The sequence below is a fragment of the Apiospora kogelbergensis genome, assembly GCF_038363985.1.
Source record: "Apiospora kogelbergensis strain CBS 113332 chromosome Unknown utg000009l_segment0_segment0, whole genome shotgun sequence".
Classification (NCBI taxonomy): Eukaryota; Fungi; Ascomycota; class Sordariomycetes; order Amphisphaeriales; family Apiosporaceae; genus Apiospora; species Apiospora kogelbergensis.
In genome coordinates, this window is record NW_027117426.1 from 812,611 (window position 1) to 826,413 (window position 13,803).

The 13,803-nt window shown below is 54.0% G+C and overlaps 4 protein-coding genes across 4 annotated transcripts; 3 read left to right on the top strand and 1 right to left on the bottom strand.

Moving 5' to 3' along the window:
• Positions 1-3,679: 3,679 nt before the first annotated feature.
• On the top strand, positions 3,680-4,965 carry PG998_013330 (uncharacterized protein; the record flags this gene model as incomplete). Its single annotated transcript, XM_066880146.1, has 4 exons — positions 3,680-3,897; positions 3,976-4,185; positions 4,249-4,435; positions 4,495-4,965. 4 exons carry the CDS (start codon positions 3,680-3,682, stop codon positions 4,963-4,965), a joined length of 1,086 nt encoding a protein of 361 aa, XP_066724285.1.
• A 952-nt stretch (positions 4,966-5,917) lies between these two features.
• Positions 5,918-7,473, top strand: PG998_013331 (pantothenate transporter liz1; the record flags this gene model as incomplete). Its single annotated transcript, XM_066880147.1, has 2 exons — positions 5,918-5,999; positions 6,086-7,473. 2 exons carry the CDS (start codon positions 5,918-5,920, stop codon positions 7,471-7,473), a joined length of 1,470 nt encoding a protein of 489 aa, XP_066724286.1.
• A 765-nt stretch (positions 7,474-8,238) lies between these two features.
• On the top strand, positions 8,239-10,778 carry PG998_013332 (uncharacterized protein; the record flags this gene model as incomplete). Its single annotated transcript, XM_066880148.1, has 4 exons — positions 8,239-8,437; positions 8,880-8,999; positions 9,072-9,206; positions 9,271-10,778. The coding sequence occupies 4 exons, from the start codon at positions 8,239-8,241 to the stop codon at positions 10,776-10,778; spliced, it is 1,962 nt and encodes a 653-aa protein (XP_066724287.1).
• Positions 10,779-11,319: 541 nt separating this feature from the next.
• On the bottom strand, positions 11,320-12,600 carry PG998_013333 (60S ribosomal protein eL13; the record flags this gene model as incomplete). The annotated part of the gene is made up of 5 exons (XM_066880149.1): positions 12,405-12,600; positions 12,209-12,242; positions 12,052-12,098; positions 11,775-11,933; positions 11,320-11,718 (listed from the first exon to the last, which is right to left on the bottom strand). The coding sequence occupies exons 1-5, from the start codon at positions 12,405-12,407 to the stop codon at positions 11,320-11,322; spliced, it is 642 nt and encodes a 213-aa protein (XP_066724288.1). The 5' UTR covers positions 12,408-12,600.
• Positions 12,601-13,803: the final 1,203 nt, after the last annotated feature.

Below are 13,803 nucleotides of genomic sequence, written 5' to 3' on the forward strand. Positions count from 1 at the left end.
CAGCTCTCGGGTGCGCGCCAGGGAAGGGTCACCAAAAATAGTATAACTTCCGTCTGATGATGGGGTAACCGAGGCAAAGGCTTATTGTGAGTTTCCCTTTTCTCATTTATGGTGAGTGGAGGACTGGATATTGAACCAAAAGTGAAGAAGAGAACATGCGTGCTACGAGGTCCATCGGAATCTATGAAACCCATCGGAAGCTAACGGCCGTAGCAAATCTCTGCAGCCCGGAAAGCCGTCCACGATAGTGCCCGGATTTACGTGACTGTAAAACTGCATGCAAGCTAGTAGACGCCACAACAGTCCTGAAGCTGTAAACCGTGTCCATGACTGCCGGACCTCTGGGTTTCGGCCGGACCTTACCCCATCCCATGCAGGTAAAATGATTCCTCCCGGATTGCTGCCACAGTGTTCTGACATATTCTCCCAGCAACCAAAGTGTTGGTATGAATGGGAGGAGTTTGCAGGAGAAAAAATCGTACGTTGGGCCGGTCTTTCCCCATCGTGTCGGGGGCCGGTGGATAAGCCGTACCTGGGTAGAGGTCCCTTACTTATATATAGCATGTAGGAGACAGAGGGCTCACGAGGTTAGCGGCAGCTATTCTGTGGTCGCGGAAAGCACGATGCCTGATGCCTGCGGTCCCAGAGCTCCGGTTCGAGCTTGTAGTCCGTCCGGCCCTGTCCAGAGGGCAAAGACGGTGGATCGGATAAAGGGGCTGTCATCTACCTTACGGGGCGCCCACAGGTCAGAGCTCGGCTATTATGGGACTTCCTAAGATAGCGACATCCATTAGTGAATTTCTCGTGTTCTCGCGCAGTGTAGATTCCTAGTTAGATATAGATAGCTACGTTGGGTATATCATGCACGCAATCCCGAAGTACGCCGAGATCAGAGAGAACACGACGCTAAAAGTCTGTCGCGACAGCCCTCCATTTTGCCTTGTCTTTGTAATGCCCTCTCATCTTTCTCGTTTAGGCTACTGCTACAGTATAATTGAGGGTCTGAAGGCAAGCCATGTGGACCGTTACCATAAGTCGCCTTGGGAGGGACCCGAGAAGGTCCGTGATAGTATGACTGCGGAGGAGGAGTGTGCCGATCCTGATCTGGGGGGTTGTCAATGCATACAACACTAACACGAACTTCTCTGCCTTTTGACCAGATGTCATGGTGGTTTGGGCGGTCGCTTCGAGCGCTGTCCGTCTGTTGTTTCGCATGTTAGCGGCATGTGATGTCTGATATGTAGTACCGGTAACGATTGACTTTGGGAATTTCCGGGGCCAGATGAAATGCAATCGCCACAAGCCTACCTTGGGGTCAAGGGTCTAGGGCAGAGGGCTCAATGACGTTTGTAGATTTGTCACACCATCGAGACCGGTGATGGGTGGCTCTCTTCTCTGTCTCACGTCCCAAGGAAATGCCAAGACAGATATTGCCCTGCGAATAGTTCGTAGAACCCAACGAGTCTGGCCCCCCTCGTAGGGACGATTTCTCTACGACACGACATCGCCTCGACTCGTGCAGCACGCTATTCTATCATGTCCAGAGTCATTCAAAGTGTGGGTGGTAGGTTTTGTCGAGATCTGCCAGTACTACTAGTGTGTTCTCTCGCGCAGCACTAGAGGGTGATCTGGTCTTCGTCTGAGGGGGAAGCACGATTATCAAGCTGTTGTTCAGCCACCGGATCCCCCGGAAATACTTTTATGAACGATTGTCAGGCAGTATGTAGGCTACTATCTGCTATCAGAGCTCCCTCTAGTAGACTCTAGTGCCTAAAGATCCGTCAAGAACCAGCCAATGAAGTGATATCCACAAAACTAGCCTGTCGCTCTTCTCGTGGGAATAGTTACAGCTCTCGGTAGTTCACTGACCTCATTGGCTTGCTACACACTCGATTTCCCAGTAGTCTGGCAATGGCCAAGCTGCGTGGCTTGAGAAGATTCAGCGCTAGCGTTCTTGTCAGGGGCTGGAATCATCGAAGGAGGTTAGATACATCCGTCATTGGTCGCGTACACAATCTAGGACTGCATGGCCGTTATTAACGCATTCTTCTTCTTCTTCTTCTTCTTCTTTTCTTCTCCTAGAAGGGCTGACGGTTACATAGCATGTATGATCACCCTGGTCTGGAAGTAAGCGAAGGAGCTTGGTGCGGAAGAAATTCTCCTTGAAGCAAGCATCAGCAGGGCAAAAGCGATCGTTATAATTATGTACAACCGATATGGATGGTCTTGGCAGTTAGGAACACCGGAGCTGAACACTAGATGGCTTTAGCTCGAAATACGATATCCACATGGTCCGCAGACCCCGACGATAATGTATTACTTGGTGCAATGCATTCAATCATGGCCCCCAGCTGTCGGCGGTCGCCTGCCGAAGGGAGGGGTCCTTACATAAGGGGGATGTCGCATGGAATGAACGTGTTGGAGTCACAGGGACGAAAGCAGCCCATTGCATCCTTACAAGCAGAAAGGATCGTCAGGAAAATTATACTGAGCCGATCTTAGGTTGCAGCACATTATATAGACTGCCGGATTGCTGTGCCGTGGCCAGGGCAGTCTGCGCCGCTTCACCGCGTGCGCCCACTATAAAATCTCCTAGAGAGCCCCTAGACATGGCCTGCACAGACGTGCAAACAGAACCGTTAGTCCAATCTAGCAGCGAGTTACAGTGAGCACCGTAAGGCCAGTGCATCGCGACTCGCCCCTCCCCCATATCCCGTCCAATGACAGCCTCCGAACGGACGAACTATTGCGGAATTACTCCGTTAAAACCACTGCACGCAAACCAAATCGGTCCGTCGCACGCCAACAACCACGACGCCACCAGACACCATGAGGTGCCACCTGCTCTGCTGCTGCTAGCAGGCCTGAGACTAGGGACGGAAATCGACCCATATCGAGCCGTGGTACTCAGCCGTCTGGTGTGTGTTGTTGTGGTTTCGGATTCTCGAACAGTCAACGGGCGCTACGGTTGCTAATCGGTAGCGCCTGCTCGATAGTGCGCAGTCCGTCGCTCTCTGCGAGCAGATCGCGAAGCCAACGCTTGCATTGCTGCCACTATACCCTGTGCCCATGTGGCCAGGTTGTGTGTGGGGGGACGCTTCGAGCAGTCTGGTAGTTGGTGTCGATCTGAGCCCGTTTCCAGCACACGCAGTATTGGTAAATGCCGGGCAGGACATGTATGTACCGCGTACATTGCATGCACGCAACCCAAGACAGGCATGCCTTCGACAATGACAGGCAGGGCGATGACTGGTATCCGAACATCCTTCCCGTCCAGCCCAAGATTGGCAGTCCGTTCGCGTCTAGAGGCCCTCTAGGCTGATATGAGGGCTCCGCTACCGAGCAGACCCTCGCTTCTCGCCATTGAGCCTCTCCCTCATCCGTTTCATCTCTTTGCTCCCCCAGTGACAGGGACCACTGCTGCATTAAATACAACATGGGGTTGCATATGATGCAGACGGTCCCCGTTTCTTCCAGCTCAGGAGTCGCCCCAGCAAAGCCAGCCCAACAAGCAAAGCCCGGATGAGATTCTGACTTGTCGGTTTTTTAACACTCGATCTCCCATTGAACTTTCGGCCGCCCGGGTGCCGCCATAGCATTGCATTTCGTTTCTTGGTCATATCGATAATACACGGCTCGTCGACCACCAACCCAAGCACGCACACCCACCACAGTCGATATGGCGGCAACAAAGGTAGACTACCAGGTCGCCTCTCTGGCCGCGGGCTTCAGTTTGGGTTTCGGTTTCCTTACCGCCTGGGAGGCCATCAAGCAGACGAAGCGCAACAAGAACCCGGCTCGCAGTATCTATATCTACATGGTATGGGGTGAGATTGCCGTCAACATCGTCATCGCCGTCCTCGGTTGGCTTTTCTTAGATGGCGTGTTAAAACCAACGTGAGTCACTGCCAGACCCCTTTTACGACCGTCTATCTCTCGTCTCCTGAAGCCAGCTACTAACCGAACTCCTTGCAGGGTGCCGGTGTTATTTTTTATTCTTTTTTGTTGGGTCTTCGAGATCCAACTTCTAATGCAGATTATCATCAACCGTATTGCGGTTATTGCGGAGAGTCAGGCCACTGTCCGTATGATCAAGTACGGCACCATCATCACCATCACCCTCATCAACGCCTCGGTCTTCTGTATCTGGATCCCATCCCATTTGGACCCTCCTGTGAACGAAGGGTGAGTCACTCCGCCCTCAATCTAGCCTAGCGGCCTGTTCTTGACTAATACGTTTGTCCTCAGCTTTGTTCTCGCGAACAAGTACTATGACCCTGTGTCCAAGGTGCTTATCCTCATTGTCGATGCTGGCCTGAACTGGTACTTTGTGCGAATTGTGAAGGAGCGCCTTGTCAACCAACATGGTCTCGTCAAATACCAACCCCTGGTTGGCTTCAACGTGAAGCTGCTAATCCTCTCGATTTTGATGGACGTAAGTATTTCCCCTTACTGCTTAGCAGCTCAATCGACAGCCGTACTGACTATTCGAAGGCCTTCTTGATCGGCCTGATGTTCTTGCCCAACCCCGTCGTCTACATCCAGTTCCACCCCGTCACCTATCTGACGAAGCTCAACATTGAGATGAGTGTGGCCAACCTCATCGCCCGCCTGGCCCGCAACGGCCAGAGCAGCGACCAGTTCCGCTCCAGCTCCTACAACAACACGGGCCCGCGCACCGGCAACCACAACCCGCAGTGGAACGGCAACGAGCAAGACCTCGCGCTCAAGTCCTTCACCAAGTCGCGGATCCGATCGGACCCCAACGACAACGACAGCGATGACGGCGCCATGAACCAGCTGGGCGGCATCCACAAGCGACTCGAGTACGAGGTCACGGTGCAGCACAACCCCCAGGGCAACAGCAAGCCCTCGAGCAGCAACAGCAATTCGTTCGAGTTGACCAAGGACGATGAGATGGCCCTGACGCAGCATGCTGGCCACCCCCGAAACCCTGACCTCTGAGACCGGCAATTACTCGCTCGACGTCATTAACGAGTGCGGGGGAGTTCCCCGCCAATGGACCAAACCTTCTTCGATGGCTACTAGTAGGAGGTAGTCGATGCTACCCTACCTTAATGTAGGACTACCTGGACGCCGATGTTATGAAGGACGAGGACATCTATTATCGATTCAGGAGGACTTTGACGACCTGAAGCTGCTGTACATTGGCAGCGCGGCCTCTGCTACAGGCGGGCCTCCTTCGACTTTTCGGAGAGACCTTCTTTTACGCATGTACTATTACTATGGGCACTCGAGAGTCTCAAGTCGAGACCCCCGAGTGCTCCGGCTTGCGACTGCGAAAATCTTTCGCAGTGGCGAAGAACGACACCCAAGAACTTACGCCAACCATGTTTGGCTTGGTGGGAGAGAGATACCCACCGTGCTGCATACCTTTATATCCAAGATACCCCTGGAAAACGATTTTCATAATGTACCAAGTAGACATTGTTTCCTAAGCGCATAGCGTAATAATACCATTCACGAACTTCAACTATTTCAAACCCATCATTCCACGTACCATGTCTGTAATGTGCTATGCCCCTTTGACCCGATTGCCCAAAACGCTTGAAGATCGACCAAGCAGCACAGCTGATTGGCCGGAGATGGGATGTTGCGTGCGGCATTCTCCGCCGCCGTCCTTATCAGCATCGCCAAGTCCCAAAGTCAAATGGCAAACTGATCAATCCAGCAAAACATGCGTGCACCTTGATGGATGCGAAAAAGGGGATCTAAATACCCCGCACAGCCAGTGAGGAACTTCGAATTACGAAGTTGACTCGTGAAGCACCTGTTGATTGGTAACTTTCTGTTAAGGTTACTAGCTGCCATCCCAACTATTTTAGCTAACCCGTCCGAAGGTTAACCTAACTGCGGGATTCTGAGGTTCTAGAACACGGCAATAGGAAAAGGCATCATGGCAACTGAAAAACAGGCCAAACCGCTGTTCTCCAAGGAGGTCAAGAGCGCGGAGGAAAAATGGCTCGTGAGGAAGCTTGGTGTGTATTCCGTCATCTACATGACATACATGACCCCCTTTTTCACGATTCAGAAACAGGAGCTAACTCCAGCATTACGCAACCAGACTTCGTCATCCTCACGTACTGCTGCATCAGCTCCTTCTTCAACTACCTGGACCGGGCGGCCTTCGCCAACGCCTACGTCGCGGGGCTGCGGGAGGACCTGCAGCTGGGCGGACGGGACTACAACGTGGTGCTGTCGCTGTTCACGGCCGGGTCGGTGCTGGGGCAGCTGCCGCACGGCGTCGTGATCCAGCGGGTGCCGCCGCGCATCTGGCTGCCGTCCATGGTGCTGGTGTGGGCCGGGCTGACCATGTGCACGGCCGTGTGCCGCACCTACGCCCAGCTCGGCGCCGTGCGCTTCCTCCAGGGCCTCGCCGAGGCCAGCACCTACTGCGGCACCATCTACATCATCGGCTCCTGGTACAAGCCCTGCGAGATCGCCAAGCGCACCGCCATCTTCACCGCCTCCGGCCAGGCCGGCTCCATGTTCGCGGGGCTCATGATGACCGCCGTCCACAGGGGCATGGCCGGCTACGGCGGCCTCGCCGGCTGGCAGTGGCTCTTCATCATCAACGGCATCATCACTTGTCCGGTCGCCATCGGGGGTCTGCTGTACTTCCCCGATACGCCCGAGCTGACGCGGGCCAAGTGGCTCTCCAAGGTCGAGCGCCAGATGGCGCTCGAGCGGCTGCCGCCGAAGCGGGCGGACGGACATGACATCGGGTTCAAGTCGCTGCTCAAGCGCACCTTCAAGTCGCCCGCCCTCTACATTTTGTGCGCATTTGCCGTCATCTGCGGCGCATTGGAGGCCTTCGTGGTGCAAAACTTGTTCCTCTTGTGGTTGAAGTACTACAGCAACCACTTCACCCAGAGCCAGATCAACACCTATCCCTTGGGGGTCCAGGCCGTCGGGATCGTATCGAACTTCTTGGCCGCGGTGCACATCGATGCGACCGGGAAGCGAGTCCCTATGGGAATACTGGCATGCATGCTGCAATTGGTGTCCGCAATCATACTTCTCGTGCCCTCCATCTCGTTTCCGTGGACCTTCTTTGCGCAGTATCTTGCCGGTACCTCTTACATGGTGAATCCAGTGTCATACGGCTGGGCCAACATCATCCTCCAACGCGGAGGCGACGACGCGCTCCGCTCCGTCACGCTGTACGCTATGAACGCCGCCTCAACTTGTCTTTACACGTTCTGGGGCATCGTACTCTATCCTGCGTCCGATGCGCCGTACTGGCGGAACGGGTACATAACCATGATCGTCGTCGTCTTCGCCACGCTTGTGATGGTGTGGGTGGTCAACAGGCTCGACGAGTGGACGCTCGCCAAGCACTCCGAGATGCCGATCCACGGCCAGCCAGCAGCCGACGAAGATGGACGCGCCGGCGATCAGTCGGGCCAGAAAGAGAATAAGGTGATGTCTGTAACAAACGAGGCGTCATGAGAAATGCACCGAAACGCCAGTTAGTCAAGTATATGGAGCTGTAACAGTTCGTCCACCTGGGCTGTAACCTGGGCACAATAAATCCAGTATTATTACGCTCAATAATTTATGCAGCACAGCGTGCGGAGATGCGGTATATTTCCGAAACACCCTCTAAGATTACCATATCTCATCCAAAATGCCGTATCCATTTGGCGTCGGACTGTGTTGTGTCTTTTGTCATTTAAGAAATGAAGGGCGACGTGCATCGTGAACAGACATTGCGGGGTGTTTGTGTTTGTAGGTGGATATGGAGGATGGAGGATGAAGAGGGGTCGACCAAAAAGTAGATTGGTAAAGCTGCTGCCAAGGCACGTGACATTTGTACCTTTCTATCTGCAAGCTGCCTCAAGCCGGAGCCAGTACGAATTGATTGCCTAGGGAATTGCGACTATTGGTCAAACAGAACCTCATTGGAAATCTTCTGGAATACACACTTGCCTATCCGATTTGCTGCCAATCCATTTGCTGTGAAGCTTGGCTGACCAGGACTGTGCACTTGCTATCCATTAGACGCCAGCAGCCACCAAGGTCCATCCCCAACCCAAACAACCACAACACAGCTTCTGGAAGCTTCCGGATCTTGCACACCACCGACGAGCCCCTGAAGTTGCTGTAGGCTTAGAGGACTACGGGCACGACAGGAGACCAACCTCACTCTAGGACCTGAGACCCTGAAGAACTCGGCTGCCCACTGCAAGTCGGACACAGTGCGACTATCCGGCCATGACTCCCGATGACGTGGCAGCGGTCTTTGCCAGACAAGATCACGATGAGAGCTCGACCACAGAAGCCTCAGATGGGACATCATCAGGCCGTATAGAGGCCCTTGGTCCCGTATTGTCCGAAGTTCGGGGGCTTTGGGAGAGCGGTGCCGACAAGTTGGATCTCATTACCCAGAAGATTGGTGATGGAAGCCGTGATGGTCAGTCAATTCCAAATTTTCTTCCTGGATAGGGGTTTCACTACGCCCAAGATACCTGCTATTCATCAAGCTTCTTCCTGATCTTTCGGGCTTGGGGAAAAAGAAACGTGTGAATCCTGGCCTCTCTTCAGCCGAGTTTCTACCTGGCAGCGAGCCCCTTTTCGGTAGTCAAATTGAGTGGCAAGCCCTAAGAGGGAGGCCCAGTTCCATACGAAGCGATTGCTGACCTATGCTACCCTCTATATAGCATCATGGCGAAAGGCCCTTGGCGAATCAGGGCTGCTTGACTTCTTTTTAGGCCTGGTGAACAACGATGGATTGAGGCCGGCTCTTATCATGCATAGCTTGCGCATCATCGGCAACAGTTGCGCAGATACTGGTAATAACCCCGACCATTGTCCCTCATGTATCTTGTAAAGCAGAGCGCTGACTTTGCACCAAGATGACAATCGAGCGCGTGTAGTGGCCTCGAATTGCATGCCGCGGCTGGTCAATCTGTTGAACAACGACGGTCTTCTTGCGTTGATCATCCCGGTGCTCTTCAACATCATCGTGGATTATGGTATGTACTGCTGTCTACGTTTAACACCACTTAACTCCTCATATCAACTGGAAATAATCTAACTGTTCACAGAGCCCACGCAGTCTGCTGCATACAAGGCCGGCTTGAACCCCGAGCTTGTGTCTCTTATTTCTGGTCCCCGGCTCCCGACCGCGGCACCGCAGATGGGACTCATCTGCAAGCTGCTCGGGCTCATCGCTAGTCAAGGTACGGGTAATCTCCAAGAAGAGTCTCGTTATTGACTGCGGCAACTAACAAAGCGTGTCTCCAGAGGCGGAAGCCAACTTCGTGCACCCCGCCACCCCCTTCACCCTGTTGACGTTGGCAAACGAGACTTCCTCCGAGGACGAGGAGGAAGACCTCGAAGACTTCATGGCTCAGACCTCGGTGGCCCTCGCGTACCTCTCCAACCCGGCCTTCCAGGAGTCCTTCCTGCAGACCCCGAGATCCATCCACCTCTTCCTCGACGCCTTCGCCAAGGCAGCCAAGCGCTCCGACGAGATCTCCTCTGCCCAAGCAGGCGACGAGGCCGTCGACCCCGACGACGCCGAGCAGCTCAAGAAGATCCTGTCCATCTTCCCACAAGCCCTAGCCGACCTGTCCGCCGTACCCCAGTTCGTCGCGTCCGCGCCCATCGGCAGCCCCGAGCAAGCCGTGCTCCAGCAGTGGCTCGCCGCGTCCTCGTCCCCGAAGCTGCAAAGCGCCGCGTGCCTGGCGCTGGGCAACGTCGCCCGCTCCGACGAGACGTGCCTGGCCTTCGTGCAGCAGGCGGCCGTGCACGCGCCCCTGGCCGCCATCGTCGCCGACGCCGCCGTCGTCGACGCCCAGCTGCTGCACGGCGCCGTCAGCTTCCTCAAGAACCTCGCCATCCCCGCCGCCAACAAGGCCGCCCTCGGCGCCGCCAACCTGCTCGACCCGGGCGCCTTGCCTCGCGTCTGGGCGATGGACGCCCAGGTCCAGGTGCAGTTCGTCGCCGTCTCGCTCGCGCGCCTGTTAATGATCTCTTGTCCCGAGAACGTCCGCCGGGTCTGCGCCGGACGCGAAGAGGATGGGGCGACGACGACGCTTCTGCAACAGCTCGTGGCCGTCTTCAAGCGGTCGGACCAGGAGCCGACCAAGACGGAGGCGGCCAGGGCGGTCGCCGCCGTCTTGCGCGTCTTGCACTCCAGCCCAGACGTGCCGTCCATCTTGTCTCCGTCGTCCTCTACCACGGACGGGTCAACCGAAGGCCTCCTCTCCGCTTTCTACGCCGCTCACGACGCCATCCCCGAGGCCCTGGCGTACCTCGGCATCCAGAAGAAATTCCCGGTCCTCCGCTCGGAGCTCTGGTTCGTGCTGGCCCTCATGTCGCGCTCGCCCGCCGGCGCCGAGTGCTGCACCGACGCCCTCCGGCAGACCGAGCTCACCCGCGCCCTGTTGGAGACGGTCACGGGCCGTGACATCCTGGCTGAGCGTCAGGAATCGAACGGCACGGCAGCGGCGGCCATAGAAGCGGCACCAGCCCCAGCGGCGGCAGAAGTCGGAGCTGGAGACGTGCAGAAAATCGAGAACGGTATAGGCGGCCTCGGCTTGGGAGGATTGGAGCCGCAACAAATCGACCCTGCCAAGAAGGCGGATCTGGGCCGCATGGATCGCGAAAATGGGCTGGTTCTTGTGACCGAATTGCTACAACGCTGTCCCACCAAGCTGACAGACGAGGATCTTTTCCTGGAAGCGTTACGTGCAGGAGGGCAAATCATAACTGATGAACGCAGAACATCCGAAGGAACCAGGGAGTAAATAGCATTAGATGAATGCCGATGTAAATCCAATATGGTTCTTCTGAGTTGTCAGTAGAGCGAGATATGAAACAGTATAGGATGATCCAATGTACTGTATTATCGAAAATTAAATCAACATGATCACTACCATCAATGGGGTGTTACCATGCAGTCACAAGTTGCATAATATGCTCGTGTCAGATGCCTATCACAGTCTCGAGACGCGAACACATGCACATGAAGATGCGTATGGTGGAAAAAGTTTCGTTCTTGCCTTGGCTTCCGACGCCGAGAGATGTAAATTACTTTTTCTTCTCTTCTCTTCTCTTCGTTGCAGACATATGCCGCATACATGGCGTGAGCGAGACCAGTTCCCCTAGCTGGATCCGCGGCCGCGACCGATAAACCATCCGACCGAGTCCAGCGTTACACACATGAGAAGACGAAAAGCAGCAAAAAGCCCAAAGTGATGCAATGACAATGCCCTGACTCCCGTGACGTTCATATTTTCCCCTCTTGACTTAAGAGAATGTGACCTCGTTTGTCTATGAAGGAGTTGTTTATTTCTTGTTGGCCTCGGCCTCAGCCTTGTCCTTGGCACGCTTCTCCCGCATGCCTTGGTTGCGCTTGTCAGCGCGAACCGTGCGGAGCTTGCGGTAGGCACCACCCTCGATCTGCTTGGGCATCTCGCTCTTCTTGATCTCGGTAACGGCGGTGCTGTAGGGAACAATGGGCAGAGCGGCGGCAGAGGAAGCCGAGATGCTGGTCTTGCTCAGGTCGGTCTCCTTGCTGTCACCAGCCTTGGGCTTGCCAGCCTTGCGGGGGAAGACAACGAGGCGCTCCTTGTAGGCCTTGAGGCGGGCCACGTTGGCAGCGAGGGACTCCTCGCTGAGGTTCTGGCGGCGGTGGTCGACGGCGATACCGATGGTGGGAGCGTACAGCTTGGGGATACCAGCGGCCTACATGTGTGTCAGAAAGGCTTGTCTTCTTTACCCACTAGAAAGTTCCGAATTACCTTGAGCTCAGCCAGGGAGAAACCACGACCGGCGCGGACGCGGCGGTTGTACTTGATGGTAGGGCATCGCACAATGGGCCTCAGCTTGTCCACGGGTCTGGGAGCAAGAGCAGCAGCCTTGGCGGAACGGGCACCTCTGCGACGGATCTTCTGGGGAGCCTAAAGTGTGCGAAGAGTTCATGTTAGGTATCTGATTCTGCGAAGCCCTGAAAATCGACCCCTTCTTTCCATGCGGTGTCGAATTCCAATTTCAAATGGGAAAGAATATTTGTCGTACCTGGTCAAAGTGGCATCGGACCCGACGCTGCCAATCCTTGCGGAAGTCTAATAGAATTGTCAGTCGCTTGTTGAGTTTGTGGAGGCACCATCGTAGCCGTGAATTTGCGAGCTGGACAAAAAGTGCTGGTAGAAAAAATCGGGGAGACTCGACGTACGGTTCTTCTGGATCTGGTTGTTGTGCTTGATCGCCTACGTGAAGAAAAAGAGAGTCAGTCTCAAAATATTCCCACAAAGTGCGCCGGCTGCGGCAGTGGTTTGACTTGGATGCCTCGAAAGCGAATTGTTCGAGGCGTCTCGTCAACACGGACAGCACGCAGCACGCGGCACGGGCTGTATCGAGGGGCGGCGTACCATTGTGACTTCCTGCGATCAAGATGATTCCTGCTGATGAGGTCTTGGTGGGAAGGGAAATTGGTGCGAGGTTTGGCGAATGATCGGAATGCGCTGTACTCAAACTCGCAGCTGGGTCGACTGCCAATTCCAATCTGAGAGGGCAAGTGAAATTTCCTAAGGTTAGTCCGGCTTAGGGTATGGAAAATCAATCCCACGGGGCTAAACTGGCAGAGCGCGCACACACTGCGGCACACGGACCCACACCACTGCTATGAAATTGGCTGAAGGGCTCAAAAACCCTAGCACTTCTGCGATTGACTGAAGTGGGGGCGACATCAATTGTGGCTTCTCCCCGTCGATGAGTGGCTCAGTCGCAGAACAAGGACCCCTCCTTCCCTCCCAATGCTGGATTGCTGGATTATGTAAGAGATCTCTTATCGACGTCACTTCTCAACGACTTGCCTTGTTACGCAGAGGGGAGTTACCTATAAATCAAACTGCTGCTTGAGCCCGCAGCACATAATTGATGGAGGCCGTTCGTATCAAATCGCACAATTCCTATGTCCCGTTTAACCGTGATGATGCCGTCGCATTAGTCGCCTGTGGCTACCAATCTCAGAAAACATGCTTCCCTATACTACGAAGTTGCCCGATCCAGGAGAGGCTGTTCTTAATTATTCAGTCTTGAATGACACCGAATAGGAATGCGTCAAATGTTGCTTGAAACCTATTTCTTTATCGACGTCTTGGCCAAGCACTGGGCTGCCAGAAGCTGATGCTGCACCGACTAAATATATACTGAAACGCGAACTCCGCGATACTCATATATTGTTCTTTCTTTTTCCCAGTTCGATGGCGATGTATCAACCTAACAGCGATATTCATATATGTGAATAGCTTCTATCGGTGTATTAGAAATTTATCAATGTCGAACGTATAAACCGATGCTATATCATTGGAGACCTGGAGAACTTGGTACTATAGACCGCCGATGCCGTAAGAATTGCTGTCGAAAGACTATATTACAATGTAATATCTGGGAAAATGGCGTCATTGCTTGGTCTCTACATATTCTAGCCTTCGGTACTAGGATATCATTCTGTAGTAGATATCGTAGCTACCAATGTTGTGTTAACATTGGTATCAGGCGTTGTAATCTACTGGATACAGAAAAGGGTCCCAGGGGCTCGAATTACTGAGTCTTGTAAAAAAGAAAAAAAAAAAGAAAACTTATACATAATTTCGTGCCTTTAGTCAGCACTATTAGCAGCATAATTAATGGCATTGAGTCATTATACCTTCATTGAACCGAAGTGCCAAAAAATGGCATTGAGACTTGTCCAATATGGGTGGTCACGTCTTTTTTATGCCTTTAAGTTGGTTAGGAAGTGCTAGGTTATTAAAGGCTCGCCACGCT